We start from the raw sequence: 21,156 nt of genomic DNA, 5'->3' as shown, positions 1-21,156 counted from the left end.
CATGCAGAGAGATCTTGGTGTCCTAGTGCATGTATCACAATAAGTTAATATGCAAGCTAGTAGAAAGATATAATTTTTCTGAGGAGAATTAAATACAACAGGAGTGATGTTGTGCTTCAGTTATCCAGGGCAATAATGAGACCACGTCTAGAGTACTGTGTAGTGTTTTTTGCCTTGCTTACGTAAATATGTTATCACATTAGGAGCAGTTTAGAGAAAGCTTGCCAGATGATGCTAGAACTCTTTTATTGACAGGCCTTGAACTACAAAAAAAAGTTCATTCAGTTTCAAAATTTAAATGCTACATTGTAAGTTAGATTTGATTTGTCATATGCCTCTGTCTTACAAAGGCCATTTGGCCTTGACATTGATTAGTTTTTGTAAGCAATGAGATGCATGAGAGTATTTTTCCTGATAAGTATTCAAACTACCTTCAAACTATCGAAAGCCTTGCTTGGGATCTCTACTGTAATAATCCAAATGTATTCAAATGCCTGGAGGCCTCTTAAATTGATATAACTGTCAATATCTCTCATCTAAGGGATTAAAAAATCACCTCCTCCTGGATTGCTTTGTTTGGCAGGACATCAGTTGTAGTTTATGAAGAAATGGTAATCAATTGAAAGACTTCAATAAACACTTAACATTGATTTGACATCAGCTTGGCCATACTGGAGCTCCAGCTAATGACATCTATTTAAACGTTTATGGCTGAACACAATTCAGCAGAAGAAAGAACCACCTCCTCTGGTTACCACCACCATTACCAGCACCATTTAAACGTCAAATACTTTCAGGCTATTTGGCTGATTGATTTCCTCTTGTTCTTGCTTTTGATGTATAAGGCTTTGGTGCTTTCCAGCGTTCCTTAAAGTCACTGAAATTCATAGGGTATGACAATGACAGAGTTGGTCCTGCATCCAATGTTTCTACACAAACCAATTACTCTTCACCATGTGAGGATGCATTTGCTTCAGATCACAGCATGTGAAGGGGAATGCACACAGGCTCGGATAAATTTTTACAAGAGGTATACAGACAAAGGGTAGAAAGGCCTGTCTGCAGGAAGCTGTGTATGCTCAAGGAGTTCTTATCTGAACTTAATTAAGGCATGCAAGCTGCTGCATTTTGGGAAAGCAAATCTTAGCAGAACTTATACACTTAATGGTCAAGTCCTCGGGAGTGTGGCTGAGCAAAGAGACCTTGGAGTACAGATTCATAGCTCCTTGAAAGTAGAGTTGCAGGTAGATAGGATAGTGAAGAAGGCGTTTGGTATGCTTTCCTTTACTGGTCAGAGTACTGAGTACCGGAATTGGGAGGTCATGTTGCAGCTGTACAGGACATTGGTTAGGCCACTGTTGGAATATTACTTGCAATCGGAAGAATGTTGTGAAACCTGAAAGGGTTCAGAAAAGATTTACAAGGATGTTGCCAGGGTTGGAGGATTTGAGCTATAGGGTGAGGCTGAATAGGCTGGGGCTGTTTTCCCTGGAGTGTTGGAGGCTGAAGGATGACCTTATAGAGGTTTATAAAACCACGAGGGGCACGGATAGGGTAAATAGACAAGGTTTTTTTACCTGGGGTGGAGGAGTATAGAACTAGAGGGCATAGGTTTAGGGTGAGAGGGGAAAGTTACAAAAGAGACCTAAGGGGCAACTTTTTCACACAGATTGTGGTACGTGTATGTTATGACCTGCCAGAGGAAGTGGTGGAGGGTGGTACAATTGCAACATTTAAAAGGCATCTGGATGGGTATATGAATAGGAAGAGTTTGGAGGGATATGGGCCAGGTGCTGGCAGGTGGGAACTAGATTAGATTGGGTTATCTGGTCAGCATGGACAAGTTGGACTGAAGGGTCTGTTTCTGTGCTGTACATCTCTATGACTCTATGACTGTAAGGAGGAGTGTGTCAGATGTCTGCACTTCACAGAGAATGTGCTTTCTGAAAATTTCCACGTGCAATAGCAACAATTACTAACTCAGAGCATGAAAAGTGTTTCATTCTCAGTTGCGATAGCAACAATTACTAACTCAGAGCATGAAAAGTGTTTCATTCTCAGTGGCTGTGGTGTTGACTGTGGCCATGCATCCTTAAGGCTACAGCTAGAGATATTTGGAACACTTTCCAGCTTCCTGTTCTCTTGTATAAGGGAGATAATTGATGCGCTTTTGTTCAAAGAGAACAGTCTACATTTTATTCTTTGCGTCAGAGAGCAAACAGGCTAAGGAGCTTGTGGCATTTTGCAAATTACAGGCTTGCCCATGCTGCAGGCTGCTGCTGACTGCTCATATGTCACGTGTGGGAATATCAACTCATGGAGTAACAAACTTGAAAGGAGTTATATTGTCTCAAGATCCAGCTGGTGCATGACTGTAAGCAGTAAATCGTGCATGTCAATGTTCTGTATCCTAGCAACAGTTATCATGACTTCATTCTGTGGCTGACCTCTTTGCCAAATGTATTTGAACCACCACATTAAACCAAAATGAGACATCAAAGGCTATCCTCTAACCATGTGGCTGATGACTCTGCTGTGCAGCCTACCCAGAGTATACTGGAGCATGGTAAACACAGAGGTGAAATATTCATTAAGGACCTTGCTCATCTCCTGCGGTTCCACACGTACACATGTCCTCTTTGGTCCTTGAGGGGTCGTGTTCTCTCTCTAGTTATTCTTTTTCCTTTAATATACTTAAAGAATCACTTTGGATTCACCCTAATCTTTTCAGCCAAAGCTATCTCGTGCCCCCTTTTCACTGTCCTGATTTCCTTCTTCAGCAAACTCCTATATCCCCTGCATACCTCCAGGAATTCCCTTGACCCTGGCTGCCTGTACCTGAGCCATGCCTCCTTCTTTTTTTCTGGTCAAAGCATCAATATCTCTTGTCATCAAATATTCCCTACTCCTGCCAACCTTGCCCTTCACCCTCACAGGAACATGTAGACCTTGAATTCTAGCTATGACACTTATAAGGCCTCCCACTTGCCGGAGGTCCCTTTGCCTGCAAACAAACTACTCCAATCAACTTGTACAAGCTCCTGTATAATTCCATCAAAATTTGCCTTGCCCCAATTTAGAACTTGAACCTGTGGACCAGTTTGTCCTGCTCCATAACTATTTTAAAATTAATAGAGCTATGGTCACAGGTCCCAAAGTGCTCCCCTACTGTCACCTCCATCACCTGTCCTGTCATATTTCCCAAGAGTAGGTTGAATTTTGTCCCTTCCTGAGTAGGAACCTGTATACAGAGGAACCTCGATTATCCAAAGGACACAGGTGGGGAGTATTTTGTTCGGTTAATTGAATACTGGATAATTGAATGCCGTATAATTGAGGTTCTTCTGTATACTGCTGAGGAAACTTTCCTGAACACACTTAACAAATTCCACCCCCATCTAAAGTTTAATGCTCCGGCAGTCCCAGTCAAGTTAGGAAAATTAATATCCTCTACTATGACAACCCTATTGCTCCTGCAGATCTCCCCAATCTCCCCATATTTGTTCATCTAATTCCCATTGACTGTTTATGAACAAAGGAACCTCAATTATCTGAATGAATTGGTTGGGCACTACTTCATTCGAATAATTGAGTATTTGGTTAATTAATGCAATGGCTCCCCTCTGGGGCTCGGAGCTTCCTGAAGTTTCCTTTTTTCTTGCTCTGCCTGCCTTGCTCCCTCTCTCTGTCACAGAGTTTGTTTCTGAGCAGACACACACTTGTGTGTAAGGGACCTGCAGCATTGCTGAAGCCTCCCACTGCCCCCCTATCAGTTCACTGGGATTGACACAGTGAGCACTTGCTATGTCCGCTCCCTGTTCAGGAGACTGGGCACCAGCACTGCCCCACCCATGCCCCATCTGCCCTGATACCCACTCCCATCAGCCCCCAACCCTGGTCCCCCCTTCCCCAGGACAGCTGGACTGGACACCAACACCAACAGCTGCTGCCTTTGGGGGTGAGTCTTGAAATAGCGCGCACACACAACTTTTTACTGTAACCTTTTGACAAGTTCCACCTTTGCCCTGTACAGGACAATATCAGAGAGATTATCTGGGGAAGGAGGTGTTCAGGGTACACTCATGTTGAACTGCAGAGAAAGTGTGGGGAGAGTGAGAGGGCAGGTGGTCAGTCATTTGGTGACAGTGGCTGGGCTCCCATCATTGTTCAGAACTGCTCTTGGCAACACTTCAGTAAGCCAAATTCATTTTTAATCATTGTAAACAAAAGACACGATCAGTGTTGAAACACTTCTTTGATGTAATGTTTCTACCGGGGCATTGAGATCGTCTTCGGATAATCTGAAATTTGGATAATTGATATTCAGATAATTGAGGTTCCTCTGAATTAACTGTCCAATCAATTCATTATAAATGAATATTTTAGATAACACGTTATCACAGCTCATTTACTTTCCTCCATAGCCTGGTCCATCAAGATCCTCAATTAAATTCTCTGCAGCAACACTTAGACACGACATTGCCTTTCAGAGAGCTGACAGCTGTGCCATACTTTTCCCTTGTTTGCAGGTCATTTGTGCATATATCCTGCCTCTAAGCTATCTTCTTAAATATTTGAAGTGTCAGTATCTCTGCTGCCGACTGCAAGTGTGAGAATGAGTGATAGTGTTTCCTCATTATCGCTGACTTCTTGGTATTCTACTTCATCCTGTTCCACCATGTTTGACCATGTTTTACTGAAATAAGAACAATGCAAAGGAAGGTGCGGTGAGAGCACACGGCGTAGAGTGGGTGAAAGTAAGAGCTTTAGCATCTATATTAAAGGCAGTTATGGGATGAAGAAGCAGGATGTGAGGAGGAAGATTAGTTATGAGATTATTGTCATCTTCTATGTCACTGTATTGCCACTTAAACAATGGTGAGCACTCGCTTTTCCATGGAGGTAAAGATGTGCAGCTATGTCTGTGCCTCACCAGTTAGAGCAAAGGAAGTATATCAATAAGTGTTGATGTGTAGTGTGAGTATGTGCAGTTGAACTGAACCTATAAACATATTATGTACGAATCTTGTTGGTAGATGAGCAAGACTGATGATACATTTTGCAGTTTGTGAGGCCCACGATGCAACTGTGGAATATCACATTTAAAGACAACTCTACTCACCTTGGCACTTGGATGAGATCATTAAACTTCCTGAGGATGAACTGTATTATTGAATTGTACCTACTTGACTAAGGATTAATACACCATTGAAATTTTGAAGCTCATTCTCTCTCTCATGTTGCACCAGTCTCATGTCTTCCTTAGGTCAGCAGCATTATAGATTGAATTCCAACACCGATCCCAATCAGAACTCTTTTTTTTTAAGTTATCCGGTTTGTTTTAAGTAATATAGGCTTGTTTTAACTAGTGCAAACCTTTCACAATTTTCGGAAACCCCAACAGAGATGAACAGTTACTCAACAGTGCTATTAGTACAGGTTTCTCACTGTAATCATGGTAATTAGCAGGCAGCAGGAGGTATTGCAATTTCCAATCCTATTTTCAGGGTCTGTTCAAACTTTGGAGCTTTATTCTTAACCACAAAACTTATATCAAGTTTCAACATTTCGATGTTTCAAGATTCACATTTCAACAAATAAATCAGAATACAGAAAGTTAAAAAGCTATATTACCATTGATTGTTTTGTTTTGTCATACTGAAGTAAATAGAACCTTCCACAGAGCACAATAAAATTTGTGGATTAAAAAGGACAGTTAATTTGCAAGGGCTACAAACGCAAGTCAGTTATAATAATCATCTTCATTAGATAAAATATAGATCTGGAATATTTTGCTTACTGTATTTGCATGCATCATAATTGTATATGCTCAAATAAAAATAAGTGTACCAAAACAAACATGACTAGAAATAACCTGTCACAACTTTTGAACTCTGGCATCACCATTCATGAAACTGATGAATTCACCTCATTTTCATGATTGTTGCATCGCTCCAAGTCCATTCAACACTACAATCCTCCTTTTAGCAATGTAAATAACCTTCGTCAACAACTTTATAAGCAAATCATGCTCCAGTCTGTCTTTCCTCTTTGTAGTTGCTGTCACTATAAAAGGAAATTTAGGCAAATGGACTGAAATTGTCATGTAAGGGGTTACTGCTGAATATATAAATGGTCAGTATACATCATTGGTTATATAAGATATCAAATGACAAGAGACTCTTGAGAGTAATGATTTTGTTTTAAGCAACCTGCTAACCAAATTCTGTAAATAGTTTAAAGAATGTTTAATGTAAGGTTATTTTATTAACAACCTCACTTCTGGCAGTCTCTATTGACCAAGACCAAGGATAACCTGTTCTAATTCCTACTATAATGATAACCGATAAGGCATATCAAAGCCATTTCAGAACAATGAGTTAGGGGAAATGGTATGCCAGCAACTTCACTTCCTGATTCCTGCCCAGAATTAAGGCAGTGGAATCTTTGAAAGATGCTGTATTTGTTCTGATGGGGAGAAAGCGATCAAGGCAGAGCCTCAGAAGGGATTTATGCCTTAAGTGTAATACAGAGGGCATGGCAGCAATGTAGAAAAATCTTTAATGATCTCACTCATGTGGTCAACTTGAGTGAGTGCATCAGCATATCACATCTCACACCTATCATACTGTATACTTCTCATGCTGTTCCATGGACCATACCCCTGTTACTAACCAAGCAGCAGACTGGAACAATCAAGACTCACACCTAGCAACTTTACAATACACTTTACCTCCAAACAAGTTCCAGTCTTGCTGCCTGCATGCACACAACTATTTACAAATCCAGAAACCCATTCAGCAAGGACAGACATAGCCAACCACAATGCCACAATGTGCAGAATGTTTTCAGGCTCTGGGTGACACGGATTACAATGAAATGGGCAGTAGAATTGGGAAAGGTGTGCAGTAAGGCTCATCTCAAGACCTGGATCATCTCCCGACATCTTGTATGCTTTACTCAAGTGTCATGGTGAAATCCTTGCTAGGAAATATCAACTTCCCAATTGTCAATCAGAAGGAATGCACGGCATTATAGGTAGAAGGTCAATGACCTTTTCTATTCCGCTGCACAAGTTCCACCATCTTCTTTCTGATACCTCAATCTTATTCCATCTCTGCTACTGAACCCATCTCCCTCCAAAGCTCATGCCTAACAGATCTCACAATGGTCTATAACAATTTTCCTCACTTACTGTCACCCACCCTTAGTCCCCCCCCCAACTCTCCCTGAGACCACTAAACCTGTATGCTCTCTGCACTGCAAGCTCACTGCTCCTATTGGCTAATTGACCATACCTTAAACCCTTGGACTGATATTGGAGGCTACCCCTGACTTGCTGTGGTGGGATTCCTGATTGAATGGTTCCTTCTTTCATTTGGCTGGAATTGGAATTCAGCTTTCCACTGTGAACATTATGGGACGCACTATGGCACAATGCCTACTCTGATCTGTGATGTATCACCTGCTGATTGCTGTCTCACGGTCCATTATTGCACACCTCACCTGAAATCTCACTACTGCAAGTGGAAGATGGCATGAAGACTCAGACTCTGACATCTGGCACAGATAGCTGTCACAGTCGATGCCTAATGGGGCTCTCAGTTCTCACAGTCATGCAGTCTGTGCATGAGCTAATTACTAGAATTGTTGGGATCTGGCCTATGGGATTGGCAGTATGGAGCACAAACTTTGCTGCTGTCTCTTAGGATAAACATATTCATGCTCCATTCACTTCCACTCTCCCAGTGTGGGCTTACTGATGACTCTAAACCCAAACACTTATCATCCATGCTAAGTTAGAACATTCACGGCCCATAGCTGGTCGAAGGCATACTGCAGTCTTCTCCAGACAAGGTCAGCAATCTTCCACCAGTTATGATTCAGCCAATGGGTGCCACTGTGCAGGAGCACTAAACCAGGAAAGGGTACCTATATGACACCCACACACTAAGGGATTGTAAAAGGGTGCATAATTTATTTTGTGTTGTTGATGTGTTGCTGGCCTCCAGATCTCAAAAGATAGTTACTGAGCCCTCAGGCTGGCAAGGCTATATAGAATGCAGCATATCATCGTAAGCATTGATACAGTCTCAGGTGTATTTTGTAGAGCTCCTCCCAGCGCAATCTGGGAGGTGATGCTGTTGCTTAAGGAGACTGATTACTTGCTCCATGGTTTTGTGGGTTACTCCATCCTTCTTACGGAGGGCCTGATAACTGCATATGCTGGGTTTGCAAGAGGAATCATCAGCCACAAGTAGAGGGGTCGCCTTTGTCATTAAGCATTCACCCTCCTGTGCGTTTTGGAGGCTTGAAGGCAGTTTGTATGTGGCTGCATACAAAATAACTAACAAGGCTACTGCCAATATAGCAAGCATTCATCAAGGTGAAATTCAGAGTGTGGTGAAACACCAGCTGGTCAGAGATAGGTAGCCTCAGCAATTCCTGAATCTCTCCCCTTTTGAAATGGATGTCCTCAGAGCAACATACATGCAATCAATGACACCCTACACTGCCGGGAAGTTTACTATACTCATGAACCCAAGTGTTTTTTTGTCCTAGTTTCCCGTCCTCTAGCAGAAAAGGACAAAGTCCCTTTCTCTCCCATATACAGTGCCTCTGTGACCTCTCTTATATGTGTAAAAATGGCCTGGTATTATGGTATATGCTGTTCCCTTTAGGAAAGTATCACTGATGTAGAAATCTTTACATGGCAGTGATCTTCATGGCCACTACTAGGGCTGTCCGCACTCTGGCTTTGAGTCAGTGCGAAAGAGGTGACACACTCTATGGTGACCTCTTTATTAAAGTGGAGCCTCTTCTGATATTGGTCAGACTTGTAATTAAGCAGAAATAAGGCTCCCAAAAAGCCCATGTTGCTAGAACCTTCTATGAAGAGTCCTGCTTCTTCTCACCCCTCACAAAGTTTCTGTTCTATTTCTCTTCGTCTTCATGTTACGTTGCAGGTGAGGTAGTGCTGCACCCACATCTTTGTAAGGGACTGTTTTTGCCTTGCTGACTGTGTGAAACAAATATCTGCAAGTTTCTTAAGCAATTCAAAATAGTGCTTCCACAAACTCTAACTTACCAAAAGTAAACCTAAACACTTCACCTCCGACTATTTATATAGTCCTAGAAAACACCAACCTTGTTTCAGGAATGGCAAATACAGACGTAACCTACATGTGTATTGACCAAATTTGGCTGACTGGTATCATGATAAAACCCATTGGAAGTCTTGGGGCACACACAAGAAATCATACCTCTGTAAGCCATTCTAACTCAGTAATGCATCATTCACCACACAGCAAGTAAACAGTAGTCAGTGTGCATGTGGAAACCCATGGTAGGCCTCCACTACCATCCTTCATTTCATGCCCACCGGCCTAATAGGCAAGCCCTGGCAGTAAAATGTGCAACTTTATGGCTGTCAATTATTGAAATCTGTGCAACACTAATTCAAAATGATAAACATTTGCAGTACTGTGGTTAAGCTGATATGCTCCACATCCTTCATTTAATATGTTTGGTAGCTAGTAACATCTACGGATAAACTACAGAATATCAATGAAGAAAGTTAGTCATTAAGACTTTAGAGAAGTCACAATGTTGTACTTCATCTCCCTGAACCTTTTTCTCCAGTGTGAAAACACTTTGATCTTCATATTTCTTCCAATGGTCAACTCATTTTGTTCTTCGTTGGTGCAACTAACAAGAGTTACCCATATTAAGAGAGTCGGTTTCCTTCCCTGGCTTTAGCCCTGCTTTTAGACTTGGCAAAACCTTGTCAAGATGTCGATCAATGACACTGTCAACATCAAAGGTCATGATATAATCATTTTCTGGTACTGTCAAATGTGACCTTTGCATGCTCACTGAAATATTTTGACTTGATATTTCCTCATAACATTGATTCTGGTTTCTCTATTTATATCTTACATTCAATTAGTACAATGTCAACTCAGTTTTGTTGTTTCTAAGACCAAAAGGCAGTGGGTTCAAGCCTTATCAAGACCTTGAAATAAAATTGAGGTTGCCATTTCAATATAGTGGTGAGAAAAAGTGTTAAATTTTTCATGATGCATTTATTGTTTAGGGCATTAAGACAGGAGCTTTTGTGCTCAATCAGAGAAGAAAAGGATGCCCTATCCTAAATTAGTTCTTCAGCAAACAATATCAAAGATTAGATTCATATACCAATGTTTATGAACTTTACTACACACAAAATGGCCTGCTCACAGACATAATTGTTTGTGATAATTGTGATCAGGTCATAAAATAAATGTCCTTTCTGTAATTGAGAAAGTAGAAATGACAACACACACTCAAAGATAAAATCATGGAAAATGTTTGATGGAATTGAAGCCAACCCAAAATTGCCAAACCATTTAACCCTGCAAATTCCAGCAAATATGCAACTCCAATAATGTAAATCTTTTTGGAGCACTTTGAGTGCTTCAATAAATGTAGGTTGGGACAAAAAAATATACATAGCACAATCATTGCACTGTCACTAATATCACCAACAAAATGAGTGATTCAATAGTCAAGGCTTCAAGTTTTGACCTTGCATGAAAACCTTAGAGTTCGATTTCCCATGAAAATTCTGTGTCTACACTAAAAAGGATCCACATTCTGCATTCAAAACTTCATTATCCCCCTGTTAATAATGCTTTAAAGGTCTAAGTGCTTAACACTTTTATAGCATTGTAAAAACCATAGGTTTTTCAAAAGCAGATTAGCGACTGAGTGTTTTTTCTTCTGGGCAATACCGCACATTTTTGCATGGCTGATTAGTTTTGTACCTCAAGTATACTAGGTGCTGAACAAGCAATAAATTGGCATCAACTGGCATAGAGGATATTGGGAGGCATGGGGTGATTGAGAGTTTGCAATTTGATATCGAGGACATAGATGTGGCATTGGAAATAGTTGAGGGGTGAGGGCAAGATGGCCTAACATTAGGTTAGATTTGATTAGATTAGATCAGATTCCCTACAGTGTGGAAACAGGCCCTTCAGCCCAACAAGTCCACACTGACCCTCCGAAGAGTAACCCACCCAGTCACATCTTTCAATACAACAGGGGCAAAGTGCGAGTGAACTGAGGAAGTCTGCTTTCATTGTCACCTGCACTCTGTTTCCAGGATAGGTCAGCCAAGCTTTTGTCCATGTCGCTGGAGAGAAGATCATAGCTTGTGCGAGACTTGCTACCGAGGCACATCCAGTGAGTTGGAAATCTCCCAACTTGATCTACCCACCATAATAGTGAAAATCAAACCCACTGTCAGCTTTAACTATTTTCTTTCTATACGGATGTTCTACATGCCAGTTTTATAAATAGCATTTAAAAACCGAAAGAACTGTGGATGCTGTAAATCAGAAACAAATCAGGAAGGGTCACCTGACCTGAAACGTTAACTCTGTTTTCTCTTCACAGATGCTGCAGAACTGCTGAGCTTTTCCAGCAACTTCTGTTTTTGTTAGAAATAGTAATGTTTAAGATTGAATGTGTCCCTAATGTTTTGATCTTGTTGTCAGAGAACTTTGACTTACTTTACCACACAATATTGAAAAAATTGTGAAAACGTTTCTGCTTCTCTGTAGGACCCATCTTGCTGGAGAGATGTTCTGGAAAGGAGTAGGATGACAGGTGTGTGTCAAACAGAAGACTGCAATGGAACTGTTGCAGTAAGTGCATTTCTCATTTCTATGCACCAAATATATGAGATTATCACCTACCCTAACAAAAATAATGTTTAGAATAATGAAAAACATTTTTTGAAGAAAAGAAAAGCCAATTTCCTCTCTTTTCTGTTTCCTGATTCCCAAAATAGCGTCAAATTACATTTATCTGCTGATTTCCATGTTTTGAAATATTTCAAGACAAATAACAGAGCCAATAACAAATAAAACTTGACATCAAGTCACAGAAGGAAATATAGGGTAGATGGCCAAAAGCTTGGTCAAAGAGGTGAGTTTCAAGAAATGATGAAGGAGGAGTCAGAAGTAGAGAGCTGGAGAATTTAAGGAAGGAATTCCAGAACTTAGGGCTGAAGGAGTTCGGCATGGCCGCCTTAGATAAACGAGTGAAATCAGGATGTACAAAAGTACATAACTAGATGGGTGCAGAGGTCTCAGAGGCATGTGGAGCTACAGAATTCATAGAATCCCTACTGTGTGGAAACAGGCCCTTCGGCCCAACAAGTCCACAGTGACCCTCCGAAGAGTATCCCACCCAGACCAATTTCCTCCCCCGTTATCCCACATTTACCCCTGACTAATTCACCTAACCCACAGATCCCCGAACACGATGGGGAATTTACCTAACCTGCACATCTTTGGATTGTGGGAGGTAACCTGGAGGAAACCCACGCAGACACGGGGAGAATGTGCAAACTCCACACAGACAGGCGCCCAAGGCTGGAAATGAACCCAGGTCCCTGGCACTGTGAGGCAGCTGTACTAGCCTCTGAGCCACCATGCCACCCCATTGAATTGATTTCCCCAACTACAAGATTACAAAGGTTGGAAAGGAAGGGCCATGGAAGTGCTCAAAGAAAACACATGAATTTTAAAATTGAGGCCTTGCCAGACCAGCAGTCAGTGGGTCATGAAGCACAAATATAACTTAAATTGCCAAAAATTGCATGCTACATTTTCCTTACCCCAATTTTCTGTTTCAGAGGGAAAAAGGCTACTAGCTAATCCAGACCACAGGAAATGCACATTGTCTGTGTTCTAGACAACCTATGGGTTTTCCCTCTGAATTAACTGGCTGCTGCCAAAGCTACCATCCCAGTCCAAGGATGGTATCACATTCCCATGATCTGCTGGCCTAAGCAAAAGCTTGGAGCTCAGCAATGAAACCAGGAACTTTGACTGCTACTTAATTGGGCAGGGGCTGTGCTGTATGGAGAAGGCAAGAATTTTTAAAAATTCCAGCTGGAGGGGAAGCAGCTTTAGGAGTGGAGGAGAGTTGGGTTTTGGGTGGGTGTGGGTACAACGGTGCCATGCCTAACCCTCTTTGAATTACTTTCCCCTCTAGTTTTTTGTGGGAGGTCATGGCATTTATCTGGTGGCCTCTTCACATTTTGAGTGTCAATTTTACTGCCGGCACAATCAAGTGACCCCTAAATGGGTTCTTGTCTGTGGAAATGCACTTCCCATCTCCTTGGGACAATCCAATACCGCTCCTGCTATCAATAAAATTCACTGATGGCTGGACGTATTTGGTGAAATCAATTCAATAGGCTCCCATAATTTCACTAGTGCCCTACCTCCTTTCCTCCTTTAGAGGTTGTAAAGGTTTATCCCTGGAATCCAGAAAACTTGCATGAATTTGCTTTTACATGGATGGTAGACTATGCAATTGAATGGCAGAGGGTTATAGACAGCATGGATAGAATCTTACAGAGGTCTAAATGACCTGGATTGTGGTGTGTCTTGTAGCATAATCTCACAAGAATTCGGCAAAGACTATCTCAAGGTTGGGGGTATCTCATGCCATCTTCCCTACATCGGGAAGACTGAGCATAAACTTAGGAAATACCTCATTGAGCATGGCAGCCGCGTCCACAGAGGCCGACTGGACCTCCCAGTCACTGCCCATTTCAATTCCCCCAACCATTCCCTTTCTGTATTGACCATCTTTGGCCTCCTCCATTGCCAAAACAAACTACAGCTCCTTTTGGAGGAACAACACCTTATCTTCCACTTGGGTACCCTACAGCCCGGCAGGCTCAACATCGAGTTCTCCAACTTCAAATAATTCCTTCCCCATCCCCCGACTCCCTTCCAAGTCCCTCCCCTCCCTTCCACTGCTCCCTGCCACCAACCGGATTCATTCCTCCCATTGACCAACCAGGTCGTACCCTGTCTTCACCTTGCCCCATTTCACCACCCTGCCCCCTACACCCCCTTTATCTGCAGCTCCCCCCATACCCACCCCCACTCCTGAAGAAGGGTTACGCACAAAACGTCGACTTCTGCACCTCCTGATGCTGCCTGGCTTGCTGTGTTCTTCCAGCCTCCTGCCTGTCTACTTTGGATTCCAGCATCTGCAGTTTTTTTTTTGTCTATGACAATTGGCATGGCAAGTTTCTTACTAGAAAGCAGCAAGTTGCCAATTAAGGGGGCTTTATCTTTTTATTTGTAGGACATAGGCATCGCTGGCTGGCCAGCATTCATTGCTCATACCTAGTTGCACTTCAGAAAATGATGGTGAGCTGCCTTCCTACACCATTGCAGCCCACATATTGTAGATTAATCCACAATGCCCTTAAGAAGGGAATTCCAGTATTTTGACCTAGTGACAGTGAAGGAACGGCGATATATTTCCAAGTCAAGATGGCGAATGGCATGGAGGGGAACTTGGAGTTTCTGATGGTCTATAGATCTGCTGCCCTTGTCCTTCAAAATGGGAAGTGTTTGTGTACTGGGAAGGTGCTGTCTAATGATCTTTGGTGAATTTCTACAGTGCATCTTATAGCTAGTACACTGTTGTTAATGAGCGCTGGTGGCGGTGGGATTGAATGCTGTGTATGTGGTGCCAATCAAGCAGGCTGCTCTGTCCTGGATGGTGACAAGCTTCTTGAGTATTAATGGAGCTGCACCATCCAGGCAAGTGGAGATTATTTCATCATACTCTTGACTGGTGCATTGTAGATGGTAGACAGGCTTTGCAGAGTCAGGAGGTGAGCTACTTGCTGTAATATTCTTCGCCTCTGATCTGCTGTTGTAGCCTGCTGTTATATGGCAGGTCCAGTTAAGTTTCTGATTAATGGCAACCCCCGGGATGTTGACAGTGAGAATTCCAGTAATGATAACCCATTGAATGTCAAGTTGCAGTGGTTAAATTGTTTCTTATTGGAGATTGGAGATTTGTTTGTTAAATGCCTTGTTAATGGTAAAGCTCACCTCATAAATGCATAGCCCCCTATCTTATCAAACACACCAAACAAATTAGTCATGAAGAAATCTCAAAGCAAAAATCAAAGCAGATACCTGATGACTTCAGCTCACAACTTGCTCCAAAAGACCTCAGTGTTGGACACTGGGCACCAACATCCCAGGATATGTTCTATGTGCGCCAACCACAGGCATCCCATGTCCATGGACATTGGCATCTGATACGTGTCAGCCTTAATGAATCTACATGGCACATCTGTGATACACTTACAACATTCTCCTACACTACAATGGTACATCATTGTGATTCTGTAGCAAGGACACTGTGAAGTCAGGGAGATGGATCCAGCTCCTGGAGTGGACCAGGCTGCATCTCCGGACTCTTCTTTTGCTTTCACAGCTCTCAGTCACTCTAAACTGACCTGGATGCATACAGCATTCCTGTTTTACATTACCTTACCTCCCCTTTATGTGTTTTGCCTCCTGAGCCAGTGCTACCAGGATCATATTTCTTATGTATTGTGGTATCATTGAGCACAGTCCCCTATCTCAACTATTTTTGCCTTGTTAGGGCCATTTTTCTTTCTAGAATGAAATAGTTAGGTCCTATAGAAGGTGAAAGTGGGTGGCACATCTGTTACTTTCCATCCATGTGGGGATGTGTGCCAAGCAAGTAAGTAGGTAGTGCAGATGGCATGCAGGGTTAGTGGTGTTGAGAGTGAGGGTGAGCAACAGTGACTGAGAAAAGATGTTGCAAGCAATAATCAGTGTGGTAGGACATAAGTCTTAGTGGGAGGTGGGTACAGTAGCAGACAGAGAGCGAGTGTCAAGTATCAAAGAAAATATGGTGGTACTTACACTGGCAGAGTATGGAAGAATATTTACCTTCTTCCTGCAGTGGTGGCCATTCCTCCAGATGGCTGAGACTACTCTGACCCAGTCCTTAGACCAGGCTGGTACAGAGTAGTAACATCGTCTCCACTGCTGGTTCTGCTGAAAAAGGAAGGCCTACCTCCACACCATCCCGCCCAGCAGAAGTTCCCGGCCTGTACCTGCACAATGAGATATCAGTTATCCTTATCTGCTTTGTTCAGGTTTTTGTAGGCTCGTAGAGAAACATCAACAGTTGGGTTCAATTCCCGCACCAGCTGAGGTTACTATGAAGAACCCTCCTTTTCAACCTCTTCCATTATCTGAGGTGTGGTGACCCTGAGGTTAAACCATCACCTGTCATCTCTCTCTAACGAGAGAGCAGCCCCAAGGTCTGTAAGACTATGGTGACTTGACTGCACCACCAGAGGTGCCATCTTTCAGATGAAATGTTAAACCAAGATCTCCTGGTCAGACTGATCGAGCAGGATAGAAGTCATACATTTATCAAAGAATTATACTCCATTATGTGCAATGCACTCTTCTACAGAGTAAAGTCACACATATTTATTATTAAATACAACATTTTGTGGACCAGATATTCTGAAACCATGTGTTTTTAAGGTCTGTTCTCCCATGTTATGAGAATTCTACAAGCACTGCAGTACAAGTGCTTTTCTGGATAAAAAAGTTATACAATTAAACTTACATTTTTATTTTTTTAACCAACCTGTTCAGACATGTTATGATACATTTCTGTAGCAGGCAGAACTTGAACTGGGGCCTTCTGGTTGAGAGGTAGGGACAGTACCACTGTGGCACAAGATTCTTCTTACATTTTTGTTCTTATTTTTGTTTTACTCATTTAATATGAAACTTATTAACCGTGCTGGTCCCCAACGCAGGCTTTATAGAAATACCTCTCATTCCTATCATTTTAATAAGGCATTAAGGCAATCGCCGAAGATATTCAACTGTTGGATAAAGGCCATTATGACTCATTGTTCACACAATGAACCCCTGGCTAAGACAACTTACAGACATCAGCCAATCAAGGATTCTTTGGAACATTTGGACTAGGCTGTTTTTGGAATCTCTCTCGTAGTTTGAGTAGCAAGGCCACATGACAAACCAACCTTATGAGTGTTTTTAGTGCCCATTTTCTCATTCAAGCTGAGGACAAGGAGCTTAAAGCGAAAACCAGCTGGTGAAATATGAGCCCTGCTTGCTGTCGGTGATGATCCATGGATGCCTTACAGCATCCAGAGATTTCTTAAAAGAATTTAGTCCAACATTACTGTCTCCAGATGCACCACCAACCCAGTTATCAACATCTTTAATTCAAACCATCAACGAGACAGAGTGATGGTGGAGGGTTGTTTTTTTGGATGGAAGGCCTGTGACCAATGGTGTTCCACAAGCATCAGTGCTGAATCCACTTTTGTTTGTCATTTATATATAAATGATTTAGATGAGAATATAAAAGGCATGGATGTCAGTTTTGCAGATGACACCAAGATTGGTGGCATAATGAACAATGAAGAAGGTTATCTAAGCTTACAAAGAGATCTTGATCAATTGGGTCAATGGGCTGAAACGTGGCAGATGGAGTTTAAGTTGGATAAATGTAAGGTATTCCATTTTGGTAAAAAAACAAGGGAAGGACTTACATAATTAAAAGTAGTTGGGTAGTGTTGTAGAAAAGAGAGACCTAGGGATTCAGATGCATCATGAAGTTGCATCATGTATAGACAGGATGGTTAAGAAGGTGATTAGCATGCTTGCCTTCATTGCTCAGACCTTTGAGTATAGGAGTTGGGATGTTATGTAGAGGTTATACAGGATCTTGAGAGGCCTCTTCTGGAGTTCTGAGTTAAGTTCTGTTTGCCCTGCTGTAGGAAGGGGATATTATTAAACTGGAGAGGGTTCACCTGAGATTTACCCAGAATGTTGCTGGGGATGGAGGGTTTGAGTTATAAGGAGAGGCTGGAGAGGCTGGGACCCTTTTTTCACTGGAGCATAGAAGGTTGAGGGGTGACCTTATAGAGGTTTATAAAATCATGAGGAGTATAGATAAGATGAATGGCAAGTGTCTTTTCCTAAAGTGGGGGATTTCACGATTTTTTAAGGTGAGAGGGGCAATTTGTTTACACAGAGAGTGGCTATGTCAGGAAAGAACTTCCAGAGGATGGATGCAGCCACAGTTACAATGTTTAAAAGACATTTAGAAAAGTATATCATTAAGAGATGTTTGGAGGGATATGAGCCAAGCACAGGACTAGTTTAATTTGGGATTATGGTTGGCATGGATTGACTGGACCAAATGGTCTGTTTCTGTGCTGTATGACTCTATGATTGTTGAATTCATGCTGAAGTCAGACAAGTCACCAAACTGTGGGCTGTATTCTCTTGAATTTGGTCAATCTCCCTTTTCATGTAATCTACATTTAGGTGGTATGTGAACTTTGTGTGTGCAAAAGTCAGTGAGCATTTTGTTATTTTGTGCAAGTCTGTTAAAGTATGATAAAGCCACCTTATTTCTATGTTAAATTCAATAAAATCTGTCTTATTGATGCTTCTGTGATCACAGTGCATAGTCATTTAAGTGGTCACTAAATAGTAAATTATATCCTTTTCAAATAATATACCTTATTGAGGTAAAATAAAGAGAGAGTTCACACCTCCTCTCCTGATCAGAACAACTGCTTTGAGGTAGAATGATAGGCAGGCAGATTGTGTACAGCCTGCATTCTATACATTCTCTGGTTATGTTTGATAGACTCCTGGAAGGTCACCTGGTAGACGGAGTCAAATTTATTGTGCAATAATGCTATGTGTCAAATAAATAAAATTCTACGTTTTCTACATTGATATGAATAAAGGAACAATATTTGAATATACCAATGTAAATTGCCTTTCTCTTCTTATCGTGTTATACAGTTGACACATCCCAAGTAATTTAGCACAGTATTATAACTGATGTAAAATCATGAACTCAAAGAGATGTTTCAAAAACCGTAACTGCTATTTGGAAAATGTAAAAACATGACAAAAAACTATGAAGAGTTGCCTGAGCTTGAACCAACTGCAAATGTTTCAGTTATTGATGAGATAATCTTTGCTTTGCTTCTTTTGAATTAAATCTTTATGATTTAAAATGTCAGCACTGATGTATTTACTACGGTCAAGCAGTGCTATAGTTTGACAACAATGATGAAGAAGCTGCAAAGGCTGCATTCATACCTGGTGCCAGAAGCTAGCCATGTCACTTTTTTTCCCTGTTATTGCAGCATTTTCAGTAACCAGAGGCAGTAAGAGGGGATGTTTGGTTCAAACCATTCATAATTCGTTTTTGTTACATTAGGCGACTCCCCAGACACATCTAAAGCAAAAACAAAATTCCCTTGATTTTAATTTCTATTAAAAGATCATTACTCAGAGAGTGCCTGTGTCATATATGACTTCTTATTACAGCTGTTTTGTAATTTTTTTTAACTTTGAACAGATATGAGTGATGTGCCTTTAACCCAATTAATTTATGATAACTCTTGCTCTTTATACAGAGGGACCGCACATATTATCCAAAGCTGTTGATTTTGGTTACTCTGTTCTCATGTAGTATGATAGTTCAGCGTGTAGTGTAAAAGGCAATTTTGAAGAGACTGAATGTGTTATTAGCAAATTTTCCTCAAAACCACATAGACTGTGCACTCTAAATTAGAGTGACTACACAAAGAATTAAAACTACCACCCATTTAAATATGTACCCCTAATAATGAGAGTTTTAATTGGTTACTATGTTTGACATTCAATTCTCTTGGTGGTGTTATTTCTCTCTGAGCAGAGGCAATGATAAATTCAGTCTACATTGTATATTGTGCAGTAACAAGGTTCTCTTGGTACTGTTGGAAAGTAAGAATGAGTGTAATTAGTTAGTCTCAACTTTCCATGGCATACGTAACAGATTCAAAACAGTAACTGTGTAATTTTCAAAAGTTGTCAAGGTTTTGAAGTAAACATTATCTTCCACTTCACCAGAAGCAGTAACTCTTGCCACCTTCGTAACATCAGATCTACTGTATTCAACCTTGTGGCTCACTTGGGTGCATAGGACAGCATAAGATGGATATTTGCATGTTATAAACTTTTAATTGGTCAAGGAAGAGCAGTAGTAGTCATTTGGTAAAAAAAAAATTGTCAAAGCTTTTGATCTTATGCTTATCAGGACTATACACAAGAATAATAAGTAAGGGGAAACCAACATTTATACGACTTGGTTTGCAAGTGGGCTTTGATTGGTGTCGGCAGAGATTGCAGCAATCAATGATGATTGACTGTTACTTGCCAAACTTTATTTAAATATAAAACCAAGAAGGTCGACTCTGATTGGTTAGAGCATTGCTTTGAGAAATAATCCTGTGAATGGTTGTCATCTATTTTGTTGAGTTTAAATATGTACATTATTTCTATGTGCAAAAGATAGGACCCTGTATATTAATATATGAACTCCCAGTACACACACATATGTATTACACTGCATACATGACTGACAATCCTAAATTTTGTCAGTGTAATTCTTCACATAATTCAGACTATCTGATGTGATGGCAGGTATGAAGGCATCAGTTATTTCAGTTGGCTTGATGGCTGGTTTGCAATACAGAATGAAGCCAGCAGCATGGGTTCAATTCTTGCTCTGTCTGAGGGTTCCAGCTTCTCATCCTCATCCTTTATGTGAGACATGGTGACCCTCAGATTAAACTCACGCTCAGTTGTCTCTCTCTAATGAGAGAGCAGCCCAAGAATTGGTTAGTCTATGCAAATTAACCTTTACCTTTCTTTATACGAAGGAAACCTTTCTTTGTAGAAAAAAAAGAAATGTGCATGCATTATACCTCTTTCAATTCAACAAAATATGTAATAGCCATCTGCCAGTTAATTCTCAGAGCAACTCTAACCAATCAGAGTTAATTTACATGTTTTAAAATCTAAACAAAGCCTGGTAGTTAATAGTCAATCATCACTAACTGCTGCATTCTCCAATGCAGCACTTCTATTAATTTGCTAACAAATCAGCATTCTTTTCTCATATGGTTTAAAGGGGTGGTTTTCCCCTTTGCTAGTATTCTTCTGAATTATCCTAATGACTGTAAGAAGAAAATCTTCAACAGTCATTTTTCAGCAATACTCAAGTTCAATAATGCCCATAAGGTCAAATAGTCGATCAGTTATTAGGATCCTATGTTGTATTTGGACCTTCTAACCTCAGACCTCACCATTCTTGGTCTGGGATTGTGCTCTGCCATCTAAGCCATCAGATATTGAATCTCAGTTGATTCACTGTGGAGAAGCAAACAAAGGATAAATATTTAATTAC

At 41.1% G+C, this 21,156-nt stretch overlaps 1 protein-coding gene across 3 annotated transcripts in view; it reads left to right on the top strand.

Annotated features, from left to right (window-relative positions):
• The window catches only part of prkn (parkin RBR E3 ubiquitin protein ligase), a 1,109,690-nt gene that overhangs the window by 599,218 nt on the left and 489,316 nt on the right, over positions 1-21,156 (top strand). For all 3 annotated transcript variants that reach the window (XM_043696308.1, XM_043696306.1, XM_043696307.1), the window contains one exon: positions 11,607-11,690. In XM_043696308.1, the coding sequence (XP_043552243.1) occupies positions 11,607-11,690 (84 nt within the window). The remainder of the gene's footprint in view (positions 1-11,606; positions 11,691-21,156) is intronic.

Source organism: Chiloscyllium plagiosum, chromosome 9, assembly GCF_004010195.1.
Source record: "Chiloscyllium plagiosum isolate BGI_BamShark_2017 chromosome 9, ASM401019v2, whole genome shotgun sequence".
In the NCBI taxonomy this organism is placed as follows: Eukaryota; Metazoa; Chordata; class Chondrichthyes; order Orectolobiformes; family Hemiscylliidae; genus Chiloscyllium; species Chiloscyllium plagiosum.
Note: the sequence above shows the minus strand (reverse complement) of the source record. Positions and strands in the feature narration are given on the sequence as shown.